Source organism: Suncus etruscus, chromosome 14, assembly GCF_024139225.1.
Source record: "Suncus etruscus isolate mSunEtr1 chromosome 14, mSunEtr1.pri.cur, whole genome shotgun sequence".
Classification (NCBI taxonomy): domain Eukaryota; kingdom Metazoa; phylum Chordata; class Mammalia; order Eulipotyphla; family Soricidae; genus Suncus; species Suncus etruscus.
This window is the reverse complement of record NC_064861.1, coordinates 48,039,094-48,064,505: the sequence shown is the minus strand read 5'-3', so window position 1 is coordinate 48,064,505 and position 25,412 is coordinate 48,039,094. Positions and strand designations below refer to the sequence as shown.

Below are 25,412 nucleotides of genomic sequence, written 5' to 3'. Positions count from 1 at the left end.
CACGCTCAGGGAGTACAATAGGACTATTAAACTGGAGGGCTGAGAAGAAGTGGGAACACAAAGACACTTTTGTAGGCACTGGAGCTATCACATAGCTCTGCCTCAGCTTCCAAGAGTTGCCTCCTTAAGAAAGAAACTTAACAGACTCCATTGTTCTCTCACATCAGAGTGCTTGGATGAGAGAGTTCTTAAATCCCTGGCAAGGAAATATTAAAGATCAGAGGCTCTCGATCTTTTTATTAGGACAACATCAAATCCCTTCAAGCAATATTCTTGGGCCAGCATCATTACTTAAAATGCTAGGGAAACTAGTGACATGTCTACCTGCTAAAAAAGGTCCTTGTTTCAGGCTGAAAGACTTAGAGTTAGAAACTATATTTGCTATCCTGAAGCACTGAGGCTGGCAAAACTTAAGAAATTTCTAGAGCACCATGAGAATCTCTTTTTTCAAACTCAATTTCCAAATCACGCACTTTATTTTTCGGTTTTTCTGGACCACACCAGTGATGCTCAGGGGTTACTCTTGGCCATGCGCTCAGAAATCGCTCCTGGCTTGGGGGACTAGATGGGATGCCGGGAATTGAACCGAGGTCCGTCCTGGGTCAGCTGCATGCAAGGTAAAGGCCCTACCTCTGCGCTATCACTCACTATGGCCTCTAAACCAGTCACATTATTTTGTTTTGTTTTTGGGTCCAGTGACACTCAGGGGTTACTCCTGGCTATGTGCTCAGAAATCTCTACTGGCTTGAGGGACCATATGGATGCCAGGGGATCAGTGCTTACAGGGCAAACACCCTACTACTTGTGCCACTGCTCTGGCCCCAACCACTCACTTTTAAGTAAAATTATATTTAAAAAAATTTTTAAGTCTGGTGGGGGGAAAACATAGAAACTGGGGTTAAGGATGTGTGTGACTAACTGGTAAAACACAGTCATATGTGTAAAGCCATGGGTCCAAGTCCAATAATGCAAAAAGCAAAAGCAAAGTTTTCAGACAACAAAAACTTGTAAATTCTCAGGGTCAGCGAGGTAGCTCTATGGGTTGGAGTACAAGTTTTGCAAGCAAAAAAAAAAGGCTTTGGGGCCTGAGCAATAGCATAGCAGTAGGGCATTTGCCTTGCATGCAGCTGCGCAGGACGAAGCTGGGTTCAATCCCAAGCATCTCATATGGTCCACCAAGTGAGGAGTGATTTCTGAGCGCATAGAGAAGAACAGCCCTTCAGCGACACCGGGTACCACCTAAAAACAAAAACAAAAACAAAAAAAGCTTCAGTTCAAACACTGCCACCACATGGTCCCCTGAGCACCTTTGACAGAAGTAGCCCCTATACCAGCTATGGACCAAAAACTCAATTTCAAAGTTTAGTTTATCCCTTGATGGGCTATCCAGAATCCTGGCTTCCCAAACATTTTTTTCAAATAAGTCTAAGTGCTAATAAGCACAAAAACTAATATTCTGTCTTTTAGTGTCATAAAAAGAGTCAGCAATAGTTATGCTGAACCAGGTACAGAGCTACTACCTTTGCTGAAGCCATGTTCTGAAAAACAAAGAAGACCCTAAACACACAAAACCCAAACAAGAAGGATATCCTGGGTAGGTGACCAAAAAAGTAGCCTATGATCACTGCTGCAAAGAGACCAGATTTTAGAGCTGCAAGAACAAGTCTGTCCCAGCAACCCTATTAAGTCTAAAACTATAGAACTGATTGAGGGGTTAGAGTTTCCTGAACGTCGAAACTGTCTGCTTGAAAAACCCACCTCAACTGCTTTTGGCAGGAAGGACAGTAGTCAGAATGCACGAAGCCAAGACAAAGTCCATATTTGACAAATCACTCCCATCAAGCCAGTGATGTCAACCATAATAAAGTATTCTGGCAAGACTGCAAATGTGCACCTGTGGGAACCTGGAAAGATTTGACAGATTTTTGTTTTCCCAGTCCTTTATCAGCAAGTTAATTATAGTAACCATACAATATATGAGGAGCTATGGAGAAAGGCGATTGGCTATACAAAACCAAGATGAGACCTTTGGGCTGGGAAAGACAAAATGACTACAGAGCCTAACCATGAAAATGCCCTGGTACAGGAGAACAAGGGGCTAGATTACACAGCCAGATGAGAAAGAGGCATATTCTATAGACATGGAGATGGGGTGATCCTACATAAGGATACAGCACACATAGTAGATGCACACATAGGGCATGCACACACAACCACACATGTGTGCACATGCGTACAGATATCTCCAGAGTCTACAGAACTCTGGTCATGCTATATTCCAAAGTTGCAGAGTGAACTGTACCTTCACAGCTATAATTGTACACTGCCACCGCCGACTTGTCCACCAGATTTTCATCATGATGCCAGCTCACCGCCATTTTCCCCATGCCAAAATAAGGTTCTTCCTTCAAGTATGTCATTTGCTGAGGATCCATAAAATTTAAGAGAGTCACATTGAATGCTGACCTGTTCTTTAATTCCATTTCATCTGGTGTATCAACCTTGGGGAAATTTGGACCTATACACACTGGCACAGAATCGATATCATTTTTGTCTTTGGCAACAAGTTCTTCCAAGGCGTGGAAGGTCTCTAACTGCAAATATTCGTTGAGCTTCAGGAAGATTTGGCATGCTTCGGCTATTTCATCCGTGCTGTATTTTGCATCAGAACCCTTCACAGGCCAAGGTAATGTAAAGAGCCGGGTATTCAGGTACTTGTAGGTGCAGCCTGGGTTACCAATGAGAATGCGAGATACAGGAGTGAGTACATCTTTGCCTTGGACTTTCACCAGGTCCCGAAATAAGCAGCCGTGCTTTTGCAGTGTAAGAAAGGCTTCTTGAACCTCTTTATGGAGCTCTTCTGGTATACTGCTAGCCTCTCGGAGAATTAATTTAGGGTATTTCAGCTGCCACTAAAACAAAACCAAAGCAAAAATGTGTTTATAGATGGCTTGATAACTTTGTTTTCAAAAGTATGTTTTTGTTGTAAGCATTTGGGGGGAAAAAACAACTCTCAGGTATTACTTCAAAAAGGGTCTCACAGCTTCCTAACCTAAAACAGAAGATATAATAAAATAAATGTTATCAGTTTTTCAGCCAAAGTTCTTCAGGCCCAAACAATTCATAATCTGGGGGCTGGAGAGATAGCTTGAAGGTAAGGTGTTTGTCTTTCATGCAGAAGGACGGTGGTTCGAATCCCAGCATCCCATATGGTCCCCTGTGCCTGCCAGGGGCGACTTCTGAGCATAGAGCCAGAAGTAACCCCTGAGCACTGCCGGGTGTGACCCAAAAACAAACAACAAAAAAAAAAAGAAAGAAAGAAAACCAATTCATAATCTTTCATATACACAAAATAATAATTCAAACTTTGATCTCCTAGCATTTCTATGACCATGCATTTATTTACTATGTGCCACATTCTAATCTAAATGATTTATACACATCAATCTATGCACTGCTCACAATTTCACATGGTAGTACTATTATCTCCAATTTATCCATGAGAATATTGAATCATAGAGATGTTTTTAAAAACTTGCTCTGTCACACAGTTAATAAATACAAACACTGAAATTTGAAGTCACAGGCCTCCAAAGTCATTCTTCTTTCCTTTTTTTTTTTTTTTTACCTTTAGGTAGAGCCAAATTCCTGGCCCCAGAGAATTAGTTCTTAACCACTCAATTGCACTGCCTCTCAATAAATTGCAAACTGGTTTCTGCTTCAGTACTTTCATTGCAAGAGAAATCATTTCTATTTGTGAGTTAGACACTAAGTTAAATGAACACAATAGCGATGAGAAGTTTGTTCAAACCAAATATGCTACTGTCAGAACACTCTTAGCAACTATTAAAGGGATAAGTAAACATATGAATGTGGTATTCCACTGAAAGCTAAAAAGTTGTCCTAATTCTACTGGCGTCGCTGGAGGAAACTACTACCTTAATATAGTAATACCAACAAAGATAGATATGGTTTAAGAATTCATATCCCTTAATCTTCTACTGCTATAAAGAGGCCAATTGAGTCCAGGTCAGAAATTACCCACAAAGGACCAGGTGATGTTTGCCTTGAATGTAGCTGCCCTGGGTTCAATGGAAGGGGAAGAAAGGAAGGAAGAAAGGGAAGGAGGGAGAGAGGGAGGGAAGGAAGGAGGGAGGAGGGAGAAGGAAGGAGGAGGAGGGAGGGAGGAGGGAGGGAGGAGGAGGAGGGAAGGAAGGAGGGAGGGAGGAGGAGGGAGGAAGGAGGGAAGGGAAGGAGGGAGGGAGGGAGGAGGAGGGAGGGAGGAGGGAGGAGAGGGAGGGAGAGGGAGGAGAGAGGAGAGGGAGGGAGGAAGAGGGAGAAGGGAGGGAGGGAGGAAGGAAGGTAGGAAGGAAGGGAGGGAGGAAGGGAGAGAGGGAGGGAGGGAGGGAGGGAGGGAGGAAGGAAGGAAGGAAGGAAGGAAGGAAGGAAGGAAGGAAGGAAGGAAGGAAGGAAGGAAGGAAAAGGAAGGAAGGAAGGAAGGAAGGAAGGAAGGAAGGAGGGAAGGATTGCTCCCAAGATTTGGCAACAGAAAAATAAGAAGTATTAGTGATGAGTCAACTGAGTGAGCTAAGGATGAAATGAAGCATATGACCACATATGTTCAACTGGTTTTGCTAGAAACAGAAATAAAAAAATGGGAGTCGTTAATGAAGGAAATACCAGACTATGGAAGATAGTAGCGTAAACAAGTGTGTCTCGGTTACTCAGAGGAATGATACCAAGGGAAGACCTTGCTGCAGAAGACAGTCATTAATAGGTGTAATGTCCTTAAGTGCCTAGAGCAGCAATGTCCCAAATGAAGTGCCTGTACCTTACAGGATGTGCCTGCCATCCACTAGAAGTAAAGGCAAGAATAGGGCCAGTATTCAAATTTGGTTTGTTTTTAACTTACAAAAACAAACCAAAAGATCAAGCCTTACTAAAAATATATGTTTATGCTTCTATACACACTAATATATGCATACCTGTGCTGCTTTACGCGTATCACTATAAAATAAAGACAAGTACACAGTGGTCATTCTATTTAATAAGTAAGTACCAATGATATAGTGGAGTCACTTTGTATCCCTTTGTAAAAGTCTACTGGCACATCTCTATCCAGCTGCACACTCAGTAACATTGTTGGGTGGGCCCAAAGAGATAATGCAGCAGGTAAGGTACTTGGCCTTGAACAATGCTGATTTAGAACCTGTCCACAACACCCCAAATGGTCCACCAAATACTGCCAGAAGTGTTACTGGAGTAGTACCACTAGGTGAGGCCAAATGAAACAACCTCTCTCCCCACAAACACACAAAAGAAATTTATGATGGTAATTTCTAAATTACTAATATTTAAATTCTAAACTCTAATTTAAATTCTAAATTTAAACTCTAAATTCTAAACTCTAATTTAAATTCTAAATTTAAACTCTAAATTCTAAACTCTAAAATAAATTCTAATTAAATTAAATTCTAATTTAAGTTCTAAATTCTAAACTCTAATTTAAATTCTAAATTCTAATTTCATAAATTCTAAATTTCTAATAGTAATTTCTAAACCTTGTCCAGAGTCAACTTGTAAACATTTAATAGAATGCCACTGTAAATGCTCAAAATTTGTTACAGACAGGGGCCAGAGAAGATAGTACAGGGAGTAGGGTACTTGTCTTGCAGGTGGCCCACACAGGTTCAATCCCTGGCACCATATATGCATATATGGTCCCCCAAAACCCAACAGGAGTGATTCCTGAGCATAAAACCAGGAGCAAGCCCTTAGCATGCAGGTGTAGCTCAAAAACAAATAAGCAAACAAAAAATAACAATGTTACTGACGGAAGCATATGACCAAAAACATGTATTCAGAGAAAAGATAGTCCTTAGAAACTCTAGTAGTGGTAGTTGTGGTGTTAAAATATTGTAAGCATGATGCTATCCTTCACATTATCGTAAACCAAAGTGTCTCTAAAAGTTGAAAAGAAAAGATACATCCTAATTTGGGACAAGCAAGATGGAGAGAGAAGATATACATTCAGATGGAACCATAAATCTGATAGGAGGTGGATGGCTAAGTTTCAGGCCTTTGAAGGGAGGAAGGTATTGCAATTTCCTCAGAAAAATGTAACATGAATCACTAACAAGGAATGTGTATTGGTCATTAGGGCTGTTTGCCAAATAGTGCTGGATTCCTATCACCCAGCTGTAGGGGCCCAATACAGAATTCAGAGTCCTAGCTACCTCAAGAAAGATGAAGCAGGAAAACTGAATCAGCCTTAAAGGTAGGATATGTCTTGGGGCTGGAGAGATAGCGTGGAGGTAGGGCATTTGCCTTGCATGTAGAAGGACTGTGGTTTGAATCCCGGCATCCCATATGGTCCCCTGAGCCTGCCAGGAGCGATTTCTGAGCGTAGAGCCAGGAGTAGCCCCTGAGTGCTGCCAGATGTGACACCCCTCTCCCCACAAAAAAAAAAAAAAAAAGTAAGAAGAAGAGTAGGCTATGTCTAGCCTGCAGTATCTCAATTCCAGGTCTCTAGGGCAGAGCTTCTTAAGCTTTTCCCACCTGTGACCCCTTTTTGCCTGAGAAAATTTTGCTTGATCTACAGATACACAGTACAGGTAAACAAATCAAGCAATGATATCATAAAGGGACTATGCTTTTAAACAACTTAAATTTTTTTCACAATCTCAACTTTCAGTGTCATAATCCCACACTTTAAGAAATGATGTTCTAGACTATTCTTTTCCCCTTTTGGACAGTAACCACCTTGGGCCACTGAATTCTCCCTTTACTGAATCACAAGTGATTCCCTAGCAAGCCACAAATGATAAGTGAACGGAAGAATATAGTTAAAAACCACTGAGATTTCTGGGCTGTTTATGATTACAGTAGTATCTAATCCATTCTTCTTCTTAAAAACTTTATTCATTTATTTATTAATTTATTGATCGATTTCTGGCTCACACCCAGCAAAGCTCGGGTTACTCCTGGCTCTGCACTCAGAAACAACCCCTGACAGGCTGGGGGATCATATTGGATGCCAGGAATTGAACCAGGTCCCTCCCGGATTAGCTGCATTCAAGTAAAATGCCCCACCGCTGTGCTAGCTCTCTGGTATCTGTATCTAACCCATTCTGACTGATCCAGCAGGCAGAAAATAGAGAGCACGTAAATAAAAAAGTTTGACTAAAGAAAAAATTGCAGGGACAACATAGCGGGACTGCCATGCTTCTTGGTGTGTCTAAGTAAGACTAATGTTAGATCATGAATCTAAGTGACAGAGAAAGCAGAATAATGCAATTTATTTATAGGGAAAGTCAGATCTTTGGAATCCACATCTAGGATATAGTTTCTACATTTCACTTCAAAACTCTTGAAAAGAGAAACATACACTAATGAATATAGAACATCCTAGAGCCATGAGCAGCAACTCCTTCTTTAAACTGCTTATTCTCTGTGCAAGTCCCTGACCCCTCTGTATATTTGAAGTACAACAAACTAGCAAAATCAATTAAGGGTATTTCTCTATGCTTCTTGGGTGGGTAGGGGGGTACACTCAGGGATGCTCAAGAGTTACTCATGGCTTTGTGCTCAGAAATTAGTCATTTGCTCAAGGGGCTGGTACTAAACCCAGGTCAGCTGCATTCAAGGCAAGTGCCCTACTTGCTGTACTATCTCTCCAACCCCTCTATATAGTCTCTTAATAAATGCATTGCTCCTAGTAATTCATAGTGTAAAGACTTAAAGAAAATAAGATTATTCCCAAGAACTTTATTTTAGAAAATATTCTCTAAGGAACCTACTAGAAGACCTGAATATATATACACACTGTAATATTTGCATACACTCTTGATATCATTGTTCAATTTACTAGACCTAGAGATCATACAGACATGTTTAGTGCATGGGACACATAATGTTAAGGACCTGGGAAATACAAATAACTATATATATATACATATATATATATATATATATATATATAGAGAGAGAGAGAGAGAGAGAGAGAGAGAGAGAATATCAACTGTAAATACCATGACATTGGAAAATACTAAAAACAGGGTTCAGAACAATACTACAGTGGGTATGGTACAATGGGTAGGGCACTTTCCTTGCTCGGGGGCCAATCTGTTCAATCCAGTACCCCCCAAATACCACTAAGAGTGATCCCTGAAGAGAGCCAGGAGTAAGACCTGATCACTACCAGAGGTGGCCCCAAATCCAAAATAAATTAATTTGTTCTCCACTCTGTGGCCATATGCTCTTCCTAGTCAAAGAATACCACCATGACAATGAAGCAACACAGACCTCCACCTAAGCTTAGAGAACTAAGATGACTCAAAAAGTACCAACCACAGGGGCTGGAGAGATAGCATGGAGGTAGGGTGTTTGCCTTGCATGCAGAAGAACAGTGGTTCGAATCTTGGCATTCCATATGGTCCCCTGAGCCTGCCTGGAGCAATCAGGATTAACCCCTGACCACTGCCAGGTGTGACACCCCCCCCCAAAAAAAGGCACCAGCCACCTATTTGGCCTCTCAGATAAGGCCTTTAGAGAAAAAAATATGGAGGATGTTCAAAGAACTCAAAGAAAGCATAGAATGAACTGAATGTGCCACAAAAAAAGAATTAAGAAGATATGAAAAGAGAAATGAGAAAACTCCAAACTGAAATAACAGGACTAAAAAACATGATAGGCAAAATGAAAGCCTCACTGGCAAGCCTATCCAACAGAGTAACAGTGGCTGAAGACAAAAATCAGTGAGCTGGAAGATGAGATGCATGACAACTCCATACAACAGAAGAGGTTGGAAAAGAGCCTCAAAACAAATGATCAGACATTGGGAAAAGTCCTCAAAAAAATGTCAACCGATAAAAATAGAAGTCTTTAATAAACTCAACAGAAACAACATAAGACTCATTGGAGTCCCAGAAACATAGGAAGAAAACCCCCATGAAAATATCAACAATCAAGGACATCATTGCAGAAAAACTCAGAGCTAAAGAGAGCATGCAATCAAATTCTACATGCCCTAGAGTACCAGCCAAAAGAGATCCAAACAAGATAAATTAATTTTAAAAATAAAACATCAATAATGACATAAAACATTATTCAAAAAAATTTTTTTCAGGGCCAGAACAATAGTACAGCAGGTAGTACTTGCTTCCCCTTGATTCATGAGGCCGACCTGAGTTTGATCCCTGGAATGCCATATGGTCCTCTGAGCCTGCTAGGTATGATACCTAAGCACAGAGCCAGGAGTGAGCCTTAAGTCCTGCTGGATGAGGCCAAAAATTTTTTTGTTTTAGGCTGGAGCAGTGTCACAAGCGGTAGAGTGTTTGCCTTGCATGTGCTAACCTAGGATAGACCTCGGTTCCATCCCCCAGCATCTCATATGGTCCCTGAAGCCAGGAGCAATTTCTGAGCGCATAGCCAGGAGTAACCCAAGTGTCACTGGGTGTGGGCTCTCAAATTTTTTTAATTTATTTTTCAGTGACATCTCATGTCATTTCCCTTAGCACTTCTGTTTCACTAGGGCAGTCCACAAAGGCCCAATAGCCTATACTTTCTCAAACTCCCTAAATAGAAGGTTTTCCTCATCAGCCTAGTCCCCATCTTAAATTATCATTCCTGAATTTCTACCCTCAAATAAGAGGCCCCTCTACCATTCATCACATGCTTATCTTTCTTTTTTTTTTTTTTTTTTTTTGTGTGTGTGTGTGTGTGTGGTTTTTGGGTCACACCTGGCAGTGTTCAGGGGTTATTTCTAGCTCCAGGCTCAGAAATTGCTCTTGGCAGGCACGGGGGACCATATGGGGCACCGGGATTTGAACCAATGACCTCCTGCATGAAAGGCAAACGCCCTACCTCCATGCTATCTCTCCGACCCCAACATGCTTATCTTTCATAGCAATTACCAAGCTCTAACTATATGTTTATTTGAACTCTGACATGACCACGAACTTTGAAAAGATGGTTGCACTTTTATTTCTCATTATATCTATAACACTTGGCTCAAATTAAGTGCGGAAGTCTTCTTTGTAATAAGCAGCTAACAGCTTTAAGATTGACCAAAAAAAAAAAAAAAAAGACTGACAAAAAGCAGAGTAGTAAATGTCGAGATTAAAAAAGTTTGTGGGGAGGTTCTAAACTGTGATGATTATACAAGTCAAAAATTAATAAATTATGCAACTTGAAAGATTCATTTGATTCAATGAATAAAATGTAAATTATACATATTATACATATAAATTTTATAAATTTATCAATAAGCTGTTTGAAAAAGAAAAAAAATGACAACTGCCCATAAAAAATGTATGCTTTGGGGGGAGGAGCTAAAAATGTATGCTTTTTCATTAAAAATTATAAAATGAAAAGGCAAATATGAACTGAAATACATTTGCAGAAGTGCTAAATATTGAGGCCAAAGCAATACTACTATGAGGAAGGGTACTTTCCTTGCACAAGGCCAACCTGGTTCAATTCAGTACCCTTATACGGCCCTACCAAATACCACTAAGAATGATACCTGAGCAGAGTCAGAAGTAAGACCTGAGAACTACCCAATGTGGCTCCAAATAGAAAATGTCAAAGCTATAAGGCACTTGCCTTGCGTGTGGCTGACCCTCATTTGATTCCCAGCATATGGTCTCCCCAAGTGAATCCTAAATGCAGAACAAGGAATATCACCTGAGCACTGCTGGGTATAATACACCTCCCCACCAAAAAAAAAGAAACAAAAATGTTATTCTTGGGGCCCTAGCAACAGCAAAGCTGTAGGGCATTTGCCCACAGCCAAGAGTAACCCTGAGCATCACAGGGTGTGGCCTACAAAGCAATAAAAAAAAGTTATTCTTGTTTTATATAGAAAAATTGTATTTGCTTTTTGTTTGGGGCCACATCTAGTGGTACTCAGGGCTTACTTTTGGCTCTGCATTCACAGATCAGTCTTAGAATGACTAGGGTACTATATGAGGTGCTGGAGATTGAAGAGGGTAGATCACATACAAGGCAAGTGTCCAACCTGCTAGGTCATCTCTTAACCCCAAAATGCTTAATATTCTTAATAAAGAATCATTCCAAATTAAAGTCCACGTACATATGAAATTGTGCCTATATGTCAATAGCAAAATCATGCAAATAGAAAAGGATGCTAGAAAGAGAAATATTCAACTGTACCAGAGGTTAAAAAAAAGTTAATATAATCTATATTGTATGTGTTATGTTTATATATCAAAAGGGAATATATCAAAATGTTATAATAGTAATATACATTGTTGAAGAGGCAAAAATCAAATATTCTGTTAGTCTGCAATTATGAACATAAACCACAACTTTGCTTAAGGCAATTGGGTAAAATCTATTAGAATCTGAACAGGATCCTATCATTTCAGTTAAGTCTATTTCCAAGAATTTATCAGGGGGAAATCATGAGAAACAAAACCAAGATGGTAAGGATACTCATTATGCTGATGCTTATAATTATTAAAACACAACCAAATACCCAAAGATGAATTCTCAAGAAACATACTGTAAAAGAATTTTTATATTGTTTTATGTAAGCAAATAACTACTGATCTGGGAAATCGAGAATAAAACAAGAGGATACTACAATCATAAAAGGAACATGTATATAACTTATCTATGAATATGCTCATAGATTTAAAAAAAAGGGGAAAGAGAAAAATGGTTAATTCTGTATAGGAAGCCTGAATGTAATTTAAATATTTTCCTTTAGACATCTGTATACTCTCCAATAAATATAAAATACTTATTACATCAGAAAAATCAGAGGAAGATGTTGCATTCAAAAGTTCTGAGGGTTTTTTGGGTTTTTTTTTTTTTTTTTTTGCGGGGGGGGGGTTCACACCCGGCAGCACTCAGGGGTTACTCCTGGCTCTATGCTAAGAAATCACCCCTGGCAGACTCAGAAAACCATATGGGATGCCGGGATTCAAACCATCGTCCTTCTGCATGAAAGGCAAACAGCTTACCTTCATGCTATCTCTCTGGCCCTAAAAGTTCTGAGTTTTTATGTCATTTATTTGCCAAGAGATTATTTTTAATAACTCTCTTAATTAAACTCTCCAAATTTTCAAAAAAATTTCCATCCAATAAACACTATTACTTAAATCTCACTTGAAATGTTTAATGACTTGGGAAACTTTGGTTCTATTATGATAAACTTCAATAATAACAACTGAAAATTCTACCACTATCTCAAAGAAATGTGAGAAAAAACATCTTATCTTTCATTCATAAAATAGATTAGTACCTGATAGTCAACAGTGCCACATAATGTTTGTTAAATTTTTCTTTAAAGAAAACAATAACTAACTCTGGAAAAGTACAGAATGTTACATATTTAACATTAACTCATCCTGTCAGACAAGTGGGTTCCCTTTCCGTTTTGAACAGGTACATGAAGAACATCAGATATCACATAATAATTTGGAACAGCTGTTGGCCAATTTTCAAATATGCTAGAATATTTTTTCACTTAATCCTATTAAACATTTTCCAGAGTATACAGTTATGCAATTATATTAATAGTTGTCTGTTAATATATCTATTGAGATCTGCAAAAAACAGACATAAATGACAATTACGTAGTTTAAAAAGCATCTAGAAAAGCATTTTAAATATTAACTTACTAATATGGAAGGCCTCTATCAAGGGCTGAAATATATGGAAATTCCAGTCCTCTGGAAAAATACTTTCTTTTCTGCCTTATTTAAAGGTATGTATTAAAAAATTCCACTTCTTCCATATAAATGTATAGTAATTTCATCAGAGCACTCACAGTTTAGAAGAATATAATGCCTAATTATAGAAAGTTTCCCTAAATAAACTAGCTCAGCCTCAGAGAGTGTAAAATAAAATGTAAATCTTAAGAGACCAGGAAGATATGTCTTTTATTTACAACTCTAAATATACCCTGATTTTATGAAAGTATATTTCTAATCTGATTGTCAGAGACTTCATATTTTTCATTCTACAGATGTCATTCTTCATAGTAAAATGTTTATTACTTAGCATCCAAATCAAGACAAATGGTCAGGGCACTTATCTAGCCTACAACAGCTGTAATACACTGACCAGCCTCCCAAAGAAGGTGCAATTCCAAAATCAGGGTTCAGGCCTTTCAGTTGCATTCACAAAGAGTGGTAAGAACCACAAAGTGACCCAAAGTTGTTTGTCCATTCATTCATTAATTCCATTGTTCTTTTGGATTTATTTAAAATGTGCTGGTTATCTGCTATGCAGAGTAGACCATTTATCTGGCCCATCAGGTGTTTTTGCCTCCGCTGCCTGTCCTGCTTAGCCACCACCAAATCATCCCAGGCCCACAGTGTGCATTTGTAGAATGTGCGCTGCATTGACTCCCCTCCTTCTCTCTGTCTCTTGATTACTTCTCTCAGTTTCAGGCAGGGATATCCTTAAACTACAGACCGCTAAAAACAGTCCCATAGTTCCTGCTGAAATATTGGTAAGCTTGCTGATTTAATTTCACTTGTTCTTATTTGAAATATTCCATTTGTTCCCATTTTGTATTTTTACTTCAAAATAAAATATGTGCAGTGTGCACAGGAATTTGTTCACTTTTTTTTAAACTATAGTCTGGCCCTGAACTAGTACCCTGTTTAAAAAGTCTGAGGACCCCAGTAGTAGATACTGCATTAGACGCTATAAATTCAATGATAATAACAAATCACTGCTTAAGAGCAAAGATAGAAATACAAACCAATAGTTAGAGAAAGACTTATCAAAAAAGAAGTGTGAATATCCTGGTATCAAAGGAAGACATAATCAGCAAGAGAATCTGGAAAATTCTCATTTCATGAACACACATTTATCAAGCCTAGACTATCTAGGCTTGGAAGAAGTACCACTTGCTGAGTATACAGAAGAAAAAAAAAACAAAATATATGTGACAAATATATTTACATATGTGCAAATATATGACCTATATAAGTCATAATATATACTTGTGTTTATCTCATATTTACTATTAGTAGACATATGACACTTTGGATTTTGAAGAAAAATAGATCCAAACTGAATGTATAAGGAGTGTTAGAGTAAAATGTTGCAAACAGACACAGAAAAATCAGAGAAAACCTCTAGGTAAAGCAACAGAACAGAAGAATGTCAGGAAGGAGAGGTAACAGGTCTTGCAGATAGGGGCCGGAGAGATGGCATGGAGGTGGAGCGTTTGCCTTGCATGCAGAAGGACGGTGGGTCAAATCCCGGCATCCCTTAAGTTCCTCTGAGCATGCCAGGAGCGATTTCTAAGCATAAAGCCAGGAGTGACCCCTGAGTGCTGCCAGGTGTGACCCTCCCTCCCCGCCAAAAAAGTCTTGCCGATAGCTAGGGGCAAAGAGTTCAAAGGTGAGATTATGGGGCCGGAGAGATAGCATGGAGGTAAGGCATTTGCCTTTCATGCAGAAGGTCCATGGTTCAAAATCCCGGCGTCCCATATGGTCCCCCATGCCTGCCAGGAGCGATTTCTGAGCATAGAGCCAAGAGTAACCCCTGAGCACTGCCGGGTGTGACCCAAAAACCAAAAAAAAAAAAAAAAAAAAAAAAAAAGGTGAGATTATTACCTGCAAAGGCCCTGGGGTAGATGAGTGTTTGCTTTACTGTAAGAAGAGGCAGAATGTGAGAGGGGAAAAGGAGGGAAGGTAAAAAAGGGAAAAGAAAGCAGAGAAAGAGGCAGGAGCTAGATCCTAGATTGTTACTATAAACAAGATAGTAAGTTCTCTTGCTTGGAGCAAGACAAGGCTTAGAGTTGCTTTCTGTTGGTAAAAAAACAAAAACAAACAAACAAAAAAAAAACCAGCACAATAGATAATGAATCACAAGCTGGAGGCAGGGGAAAGAGACTATAGGAGCTGCTGTGTCCATGTGAAGAAGATATAGTCCCTTGGCTGATCTGATAGGAGAAGTGGTCAGAAGTATGTAAGAATGAGCTGAAGATTGTCCTATAGGAGCAGAAAGGATGGTACTCCAGACATAGGGATAGTTGGCACAATGGAAGAGGAAGGTGTGTTGGTACTATGAGAGAAGTATGTTGCAGGAAAAGGTCTGAGAACAGTTTTAACTGTTCTCAAAGAGACCTATCTCCTACATCTCCACAAGTCTTGGCTCAAATACCACTGCATAAAGTCCTACATGGAACCAAACTAATTGCTATCACACACCCACATCTGTTTTCTCTTGCAATACTTTAGTGTTCAATTTTCTTTTTCTCTCTTTTTTTTTTAATCTGCTCATTCCACATATGGCCTGGCGAGAAAAAGGTTCAAAATGGCAAACTCTGTTTGTGAGTTATAACACTTGGGACACTGGTGGAGGGAAACGGGGTACCTGGTGATGGGTCTGTCATTGGAATGAGGGGTAGTAGAATTAATGAAAAGTAAAATTAATAGTAGAGGAGCCGAAGAGATAGTACATTAGGCAAGGTGCTTGCCCTGCATGCAGGCAGCATCCTGTCATACTCTATGGTCAATCAATCTATTCAAGGAATAATTTCTAACTGCAGAGTCAGGAGTGCTGAGAAGCTTCTGCACCTCAAAGGAAATAGTGCCCAGGATACAAGAACCACCCACTGAGTGGGAGAAACTATTCACCCAATACCTATCAGATAAGGGGCTAATATCCAAAATATACAAGGCACTGACAGAAATTTACAAGAAAAAAACATCTAATCCCATCATAAAAGGGGGAGAAGAAATGGACAGACACTTTGACAAAGAAGAAATACAAATGGCCAAAAGGCACATGAAAAAATGCTCCACATCACTTAATCATCAGGGAGATGCAAATCAAAACAACTATGAGGTACCACCTCACACCACAGAGATTGGCACACATCACAAAGAATGCGAACAAGCAGTGTTGGCAGGGATGTGGAGAGAAAGGAACTCTTATCCACTGCTGGTGGGAATGCCGTCTAGTTCAACCTTTATGGAAAGCGATATGGAGATTCCTCCAAAAACTGGAAATTGAGCTCCCATATGATCCAGCTATATCACTCCTAGGAATATACCCTAGGAACACAAGAATACAATACAAAAATCCCTTCCTCACACCTATATTCATTGCAGCACTATTTACCATAGCAAGACTCTGGAAACAACCGAGATGCCCTTCAACAGATGAATGGCTAAAGAAACTATGGTACATATACACAATGGAGTATTATGCAGTCAGGAGAGATGAAGTCATGAAATTTTCCTATACATGGATGTACATGGAATCTATTACGCTGAGTGAAATAAGTCAGAGAGAGAGAAAGACACAGAATGGCCTCACTCGTCTATGGGTTTTAAGAAAAATGAAGGGCATTCTTGCAATAATTTTCAGAGACAAAAGAGAGGAGGGCTGGAAGTTACAGCTTACTTTACAAACCTCACCACAAAGAGTGATGAGTTTAGAGAAATAACTACATTGCGAATTATCCTAACAATAAGAATGTGTGGGGAGCCTAGCTGATGAAACCTGGGACATAGGACACCTCAGTAATTCCTAATCTGATCACCCACGTGACCAAAGGCGCCCATGCCTTGAGGACAAAGGAAATAGACAAATAAAGTAATTCAGAGCAGCCCAATATATCCAGCCAGAAAGAAAGATATAGAGTTTGCCTTTGTGTTAGCAAACATTATTAAGAACTCTGTTTGAATCTTATGCCTTTTAGTAAAACGTGCTCAGGTCTACCTCTTTGCCCCTCCCTATTACCTGCCCCAGTTTATGCTAATGAATGCTTGTAACTGTGATTGGTGTAAAACTTGTAACACCCCTGACGTGTTTCAGCCCTTAAAAGCTGATCCCCCAACAATAAACTTCCCTTTTTGAACAGCATGCGTTGTCTTGAAGGCTTCTGTTACTAATTTCTCTAGTTCTTCTTTACAGGTCGGTTCTGCTCGAGTGAACCCACTAATAACTAGCAACCTTCATTTCCACACCCCCGTGGGTCGGGGGACTCTCACGAAAGTTGCAAGAATGTATGAGGGCGGGGCTGGGCGGTGGCGCTAAAGGTAAGGTGCCTGCCTTGCCTGCGCTAGCCTCGGACGGACCGCGGTTCGATCCCCCGGCATCCCATATGGTCCCCCAAGCCAGGAGCGACTTCTGAGCGCATAGCCAGGAGTAACCCCTGAGCGTTACCGGGTGTGGCCCAAAAACCAAAAAAAAAAAAAAAAAAGAATGTATGAGGGAAATAGAAAGCCTGTCTAGAGTACAGGCAGGGAGTGAGGTGGGGACATTTGGGACATTGGTGATGGATATGTTGCACTGGGGATGGGGGGTGTTCTCTTACATAACTGAAACCCAACCATAATCATTTTTTTAATCAAAGTGTTTAAATAAAATATTATTAAAAAAAAAAAGAACCTAGCACTGCCAGGTGTTGTCTAAAAACCAAAAAGGAAAAGATTAACAGTATTATGAATTCTGGCACCTCAATAAAAAGTTTAAAAAATAAATATTAAATAATTATTTGTATATATAATTATTAAAAATTAAAAATAATAAATACTTTAAAATAAAATATCCTGTGACACAGAGAGGAGATGGAAATAAAATTGATTGAGTAGGGAATGAATCATTATCAATCATGGAAAATACATATATATGCAAGGTTTTCAGGAAAACCACACAGAGACAGATGTCATTGGATGTCATTGGAAGTAGCAGGAAAGGATAGGGATGCAGACAGAGGCTTGGGCCATTTTCCAGATGGAAGGATCAGCAATCCTAGAAAGGCCAAGAGAAATGGGGAAGATAGAAGTGGGACTATAGTCACAAGTCAAAAGCACGCTAGACAAGACAGGCTAGAATCCTGCTCTTTGTTGTTTTTGTTTTTTTTTTTTTTTTTTGGGGGGGGTCACACCGGCAGCGCTCAGGGGTTATTCCTGGCTCTATGCTCAGAAATTGCTCCTAGCAGGCTCAGGGGACCATATGGGATGCCGGGATTCGAACCACCGACCTTCTGCATGCAAAGCAAACACACCTTGCCTCATGCTATCTCTTCAGCCCCTAGAATCCTGCTCTTGATGCTGGCTAAGGAAATCTGAAAAAATGTTTAACAGTTGGTGCTCTACTTTCGTCATTTCTAAAATGAGGTTTTAATACCACTGGCCTCAGAAGGCTGTTGTAATGATGAAATGAGGGTAAGTACTGAGAAAGAAACAGAATTGCCACTGGGAAACACAGTACTGCAGGTCCAGGGGTTCTGTTACAACAGGCATCAGGGGCTGGAGCAGTGGCACAGCAGTAGGGTGTTTGCCTTGCATGCAGCTGACTTAGGACAGATCAGGGTTTGATCCCCCAGTGTCCTATATGGTCCCCAAGCCAGGACCAATTTCTGAGTGCATAGCCAGGCGTAACCCCTGAACCACCGGGTGTGGCCCAAAAACAACAACAAAAGCAAAAACAAAGATGGGCATAAGTGACATCTCTAGAAGGCATTTTCTATGTAATTCCTCTCTTCCCTTGTTTGGTGAATAGGTTCCCTCTGCTTTTTTCTGCATTGAGAATTGAGAATTTTTGTTTTGTTTTTATTTTGGTCACCATGATTTATAATCCTGATACTGGCAAGGTTTTATGCATACAATAAATAAGAACCAAGACCACAACAATGTCAGAGTCCCATCACCCCCATCTTGACTTCTGTTCTTAGCCTAGTGCTCAAAATCTGTTACTTTGGCCATTTGCTATCCCCTTACTATGCGTCTTTTCTTTTACTTTTAGAAGAGGGCCCACATGTTGCTTAGGGTTTGCTCACAATCTTGCTCAGGGAATCATATGGGATGTCAGGGATCAAACTCAGGCTAGCCTCAGGCAATGCAGGTGCCCTAACCACTGTACTATCACTCCAGCTCCTGCACAGAGTTCTTTGTTGTTAAATTTATTTCTCTTTGGTCTGACTGAGAGAACTTATAAACTTCTCAGATAAGTTTTTTGGAATCTGAGCATACACGAAAACATTACAAAAAATAAAACAAAACAAAACAAAACCCTCAGGCCTTAAGAATTAAATAAATAGCAACTTAAACTTCAACTCTGCCATTAAGATTAGTTAACATAGGGACAGGAGCAGTGACAACAAGTGGTAAGGCGTCTGCCTTGCCTGTGCTAGCCTAGGACGGAAAGGGGTTCAATCTCCGGAGTCCCATATTGTCCCCCAAGCCAGGAGTGATTTCTGAACTACTAGCCAGGAGTAATCCCTGAGTGTCACCAGGTGTTGCCAAAAACAAGCAAACAAAAAGATTAGTAACTTAGTTTCTCTGCACTTCTAAAACAGGATTGATAGATAATAACAATCTTAATCACAACAGAGATGAACAGCAGCGGCTAAAGACAAACTTAAAGAATGAATAAATGAATGAGCTACTGTAGAGAACACTAAAAAAACACTGAGTACCATCCTGGCACACTTTAAGCCTCTTTAAACAAGCCCAAGATGGAAGCTGCATTATGTCTTGTTTTTTATGACTAGAGGCTTGACTGGCATTCCTGGGGCCAGGGCCTGTATCAGGAACCCAATGCCAGGTTGAAACTTTCTTTATTCGTGTCATTCAAATGTATTTTCACTTCACTTTTTAAAAGAATAGATTTACTTTACTAAGGTTTTGTTGAAGCAATAAGCCTTATTGTAAGGTGAACTGAGCATGATTAGATATTGGTATCAAGTTTGTCCTGGGTCTTGCTAAGATAAAAGAGAAACCTTGATCGTTGTTCTGTTTGCCTCTAAGTTCCCTTTTATCCTCCAGTGTACGGCTGTTTCAGGGCACCAACGCTGATAACCTCTCATGTTTAATACTTCGTGTACTACTTTCCCAATAGAAAAGCTGAAGTAGACCAGCAGTTGTTTTATAACAATGTGTGTAATCAAGGACCAAAAAGTTTCTATCTACAAAAATACTAGCAAGAATTCAAGAACTGATTGCATTTCCTATATTAAAGGAACTTTTTAAAGTACTTTTTCCCTGATTACAAAAGAATACATGTCCATTTAAGAAAACTTGGAAAACAGAGGCTCTGGGAGAAAATAAAGAAAAGCAGGAGAAAAAAAATTTGCAAAATAGAAAGGATCAAAGGAGAAAACCTGGTGACTCAAGAATAAATTATTTCTTTATAACTCTCTACTCTTCCAGATGCCACTTCCCTAAGGGAAGAAGTATATGTGTATAAAAAAAAGTCAAATCACATGTAACTCATGATTACAGAACTTTAAAGTTAACTAAGGTATATGCACACACTCATTTATTCAAGCAAACTTAAAAACTGGTACTACATAGTACACAAAGTAGAGAGGATGACGGAGGACAACTTATAAAATCTATTATAAAACACAAGGCATCGAGGTTTTTAATCCATTTGGGTTTTACCTTCGTACATGAGGTTAACTGGGGGTCTAAGTTCAATTTTTTGCAAGTGGTGCCAACACCACTTGTTGAAGAGGCTTTCTTTGCTCCATTTAGGATTTCTTGCTCCTTTATCAAACATTAGGTGATTGTATGTCTGGGGAGCATTTTCTGAGTATTCAAGCCTATTTCACTAATCTGAGGTCCTCTATTTATTTCAATACCATGCTGTTTTGATAACTATCGCTTTGTAGTAAAGTTTAAAGTTGGGGAAAGTAATTCCTCCCATATTCTTTTTCCCAATGATTGCTTTAGCTATTCGAGGGTGTTCGAAGTTCCAAATGAACTTCAAAAGTGCCTGATCCACTTCTTTGAAGAATTTCATGGGTATCTTTAGAGGGATCGCATTAAATCTGTACAATGCCTTGGGGAGTATTGCCATTTTAATGATGTTAATCCTGCCAATCCACGAGCAGGGTATGTGCTTCCATTTCTGCATATCCTCTCTTATTTCTTGGAGCAGAGTTTTATAGTTTTCTTTGTATAAGTCCTTCACATTTTTAGTCAAGTTGATTCCAAGATATTTGAGTTTGTGTGGCATTATTGTGAATGGGGTTGTTTTCTTAATGTCCATTTCTTCCTTATTACTATTGGTGTATAGGAAGGCCATTGATTTTTGTGCGCTAATTTTGTAGCCTGCCACCTTGCTATATGAGTCTATTGTTTTTAGAAGCTTTTTGGTAGTCTTTAGGGTTTTCTAAGTAGAGTATCATGTCATCTGCAAACAGTGAGAGCTTGACTTCTTCCTTTCCTATCTGGATTCCCTTGATATCTTTTTCTTGCCTAATCGCTATAGCGAGTACTTCCAGTGCAATGTTGAATAGGAGTGGTGAGAGAGGACAGCCTTGTCTTGTGCCAGAATTTAGAGGGAAAGCTTTTAGTTTTTCTCCATTGAGGATAATATTTGCCACTGGCTTGTGGTAGATGGCCTTAACTATATTCAGAAAAGTTCCTTTCATTCCCATCTTGCTGAGAGTTTTGATCAAGAATGGGTGTTGGACCTTATCAAATGCTTTCTCTGTATCTATTGATATTATCATGTGATTTTTATTTTTCTTGTAGTTGATGTTGTGTATTATGTACGAAGGTTAAAATCCAAATGGATTAAAGACCTCAATATCAGACCCCAAACTATAAGATATACAGAACAACACGTAGGTAAAACACTCCAGGACATTGAGAATACAGGCATCTTCAAGGAGGAAACTGCACTCTCCAAGCAAGTGAAAGCAGAGATTAACAGATGGGAATATAATAAGCTGAGGAGCTTCTGCTCCTCAAAGGAAATAGCACCCAGGATACAAGAACCACCCACTGAGTGGGAGAAACTATTCACCCAATACCTATCAGATAAGGGGCTAATATCCAAAATATACAAGGCACTGACAGAACTTTACAAGAAAAAAACATCTAATCCCATCATAAAAGGGGGAGAAGAAATGGACAGACACTTTGACAAAGAAGAAATACAAATGGCCAAAAGGCACATGAAAAAATGTTCCACATCACTAATCATCAGGGAGATGCAAATCAAAACAACTATGAAGTACCATCTCACACCACAGAGATTGGCACACATCACAAAGAATGAGAACAAGCAGTGTTGGCGGGGATGTAGAGAGAAAGGAACTCTTATCCACTGCTGGTGGGAATGCCATCTAGTTCAACCTTTATGGAAAGCGATATGGAGAGTCCTCCAAAAACTGGAAATTGAGCTCCCATACAATCCAGCTATACCACTCCTAGGAATATACCCTAGGAACACAAAAATACAATACAAAATTCCCTTCCTCACACCTATATTCATTGCAGTACTATTTACCATAGCAAGACTCTGGAAACAACCAAGATACCCTTCAACAGACGAATGGCTAAAGAAACTATGGTACATATACACAATGGAATATTACGCAGCTGTCAGGAGAGATAAAGTCATGAAATTTTCCTATACATGGATGTACATGGAATCTATTATGCTGAGTGAAATAAGTCAGAGAGAGAGAGAGAAAAACGCTGAATGGTCTCACTCATCTATGGGTTTTAAGAAAAATGAAAGACATTCTTGCAATAATAATATTCTGACACAAAAGAGAGAAGGGCTGGAAGTTACAGCTCACCTCATGAAGCTCACCACAAACAGGGATGAGTTTTGTTAGAGAAATAACTATGTTTTGAATTATCCTAATAATAAGAATGTACGAGGGAAATAGAAAGCCTGTCTAGAGTACAGGCGGGGATTGGGTGGGGAGCAGGGAGACTTGGGACATTGGTGATGGGAATGTTGCACTGGAGATGGGTGGTGTTCTTTACATGACTGAAACCCAAACAACACAATCGTGTATGTAATCAAGATGCTTAAATAAAAAATATATTAAAAACATATAAATAAACAATTTAAATAACTTAAAAAAACACAAGGCAAATGTTAATTAAAAGTACAAATAAAATACTATAGAACAAGTAAGGGGAAGAGACAGACCTGTCTGAAAATTAACAGGAGACCCATGACTATTACTGAATGGCAACACAGAAATTCACCAATGGAAAAAGATGATGCATCAATTGCACAAGTAACATAATGGGCACAAATATGAAATCACTGAGTTAGTACCTAAAACTCACTCAGTGATTTCATATTTGGAGACATTTTACTACTTTAGTTAGTATTCGGTATTAATTAGTATTATATTAGTATTAATATTTAATATTAGGCAAAAATGTAGATTGGGATAAAAAATGTGAAAGAGAGAGATGAGGCTGGAAACAGGAGTAACATGATGAATGGCCATTGCAGGTCTGAAGCTGAGAGCTAATATGCTCAGATTTATGGGGTTTTTTGTTTATGTTTTTGGTTTTTGGTTTTTTGGTTAGGTTTTTTTTGTTGTTGTTGCTGTTGTTGGTTTTGGTTTTTGAGCCACACCCAGTGGCGCTCAGGAATTACTCCTGGCTCTATGCTCAGAAGTTGCTTCTGGCAGGCTCGTGGGCCATATGGGATGACAAGATTCGAAACGGAATCCGTCCTGTGCTGGCCGCTGTGCTATCTTGTCAGCCCCAGATTTATGTTTTAGTGAGAATACATAGACCTGTGTTAGCTATTGAAAAATCAGAGGAAGTTTAGAATAATTCATAATAGGAAAAAATAATGAAACGAAAGACTTGGTCCTAAAACTAGCAGACTACATTTTGGAAGAGTAAACTCCTTCCTTATAGTCTTCCTTCCATAGTTACCTAGAACTGGTTATTGAGGAATGTATGCAAAGTATAGGAGAAAGCATGATGCTATGAACTAACTCTTATGACCCCAGACTTCATACTCTGGCCACCGAACACTATTATTCATGGCTTTTAACCTGCCAACTCCTGGAAGAGGCTGCTAAAATCTGAGGAGGAGGATCAGTTTTTTCTTCTAAAATCCACCATGCTAAAAACTATACACATAATTTGGGTTTCTGTTCAAATCAACACAAAGTCACAGCTTTCCTGCATGAGGCAGGAACATAACCTCTTTAGGGCCCAGCACAAGGTAAACTGTCTCCACCTAATAAGGGTAGAATCTGTTCTTGCCATATGGTAGGGCACAAGAGAGCCATTAGAAAAGGCTGCTGCCTCACTTCCTGCCTGCTTTCCTGTGAGGCAGCCAAAAGCAAACATGATCTTGTCAGGGCTCAGCACAGGGTAAGTTATCTCTGCCCAACAAGCTGTCTCAACTTCGCTCTGCAGATGCATGCATCTTCTAGCCCATGAACCCTACATGTAGTAAAAAACACACTACAAGCATGTCAATGGGGAAACAACACATGCATTGAGAATGAAGATGGCAGCTCTGATGACCCGAAAAGTACCAACTACCTAGTTAGTCCCTCAGATAAGGAGTTTAGAGTAGAAATATGGAGAATGTTCAGAGAACTCAAAGAAAACATAGCTCGAGCTGAACAGACCACAAAGATAGAAATCAGAAAATTCCAAACTAAAATAACAGGACTGAAAAACTCAGTAGATGTAATGAAAACCTCAATGGAAAGTCTCTCCAACAGTGTAACAGCAGTTGAGGACAGAATCAGTGAGTTGGATGATGAGGTGCAGAACAACTCCATACAGCAGAAGAGATTGGAAAAGAAACTTAAAGCAAATGATATGACAATGGAAAAAATTCTCAGAGAATGTAAAAATGGATGAAAATGGAAGTCTTTGATAAACTCAATAGACACCACATAAGAATCATTGGAGTCCCAGAAACATAGAAAGAAAATCCCCAGGAAGAATCAACAGTCAAGGACATCATTACAGAGAAACTACCAGAGCTAAAGATGCATGCCCGAAGAAAAGCAGCTAAGAGACCTGAAGAAAAGTACTCCAAGATACATCTTAGTCACAATGACAAATCCCACAGATAAAGATAGAATACTAAAAGCAGCAAAATTAGAAAGGGAAAGTATATTCAAAGAGGCATCCTTAATATTTACAACAGACCTGTCACCAGAAATACTCAAGGCCAGAAGGCAATGGTGGGGTATAGTGACAAAACTCAACAAAATAAATGCTTCGCCTAGAATACTGCACTCAGCCAGATTCACTTTCAGGTCTATAGGAAGTATAGCTTCATGGATAAACAGCTGCTCTGAAACTTTACAGACTCAAAATCAGCCTTAAAAGATAAACTGAAAGGTCTACTTTAAGGCCTAGAGACACAACAAACTTCTACACAAAGATGGCTCTAAATGGCATGACAATTACCTCTCTCTAAGTCAAGGGGCCAAATGCACCAGTTAAGAGACACAGAATAGCAAAATGAATTAAAAAAAAGCTGAATCCAACATTCTGCTGCCTACAATAAATACATCTGAATAGTCAGAACAAACACAGACTCAAAATCAAAGTTGCAAGCACATATTAGGAAGAAAGAAGGGTCCTACATAAATAATTTAATGACACAGCTTATAAAATTAGAAAACAATCGACAAAATGAACACAAAATAAGAAGGCAGA

The 25,412-nt window shown here is 39.4% G+C and overlaps 1 protein-coding gene across 2 annotated transcripts in view; it reads right to left on the bottom strand.

Annotated features, from left to right (window-relative positions):
* Nucleotides 1–25,412, bottom strand: part of FTO (FTO alpha-ketoglutarate dependent dioxygenase) — a 428,549-nt gene that overhangs the window by 283,772 nt on the left and 119,365 nt on the right. For both annotated transcript variants that reach the window (XM_049786073.1, XM_049786074.1), the window contains exon 3: nt 2,303–2,912. In XM_049786073.1, coding sequence (XP_049642030.1) covers nt 2,303–2,912 — 610 coding nt within the window. The remainder of the gene's footprint in view (nt 1–2,302; nt 2,913–25,412) is intronic.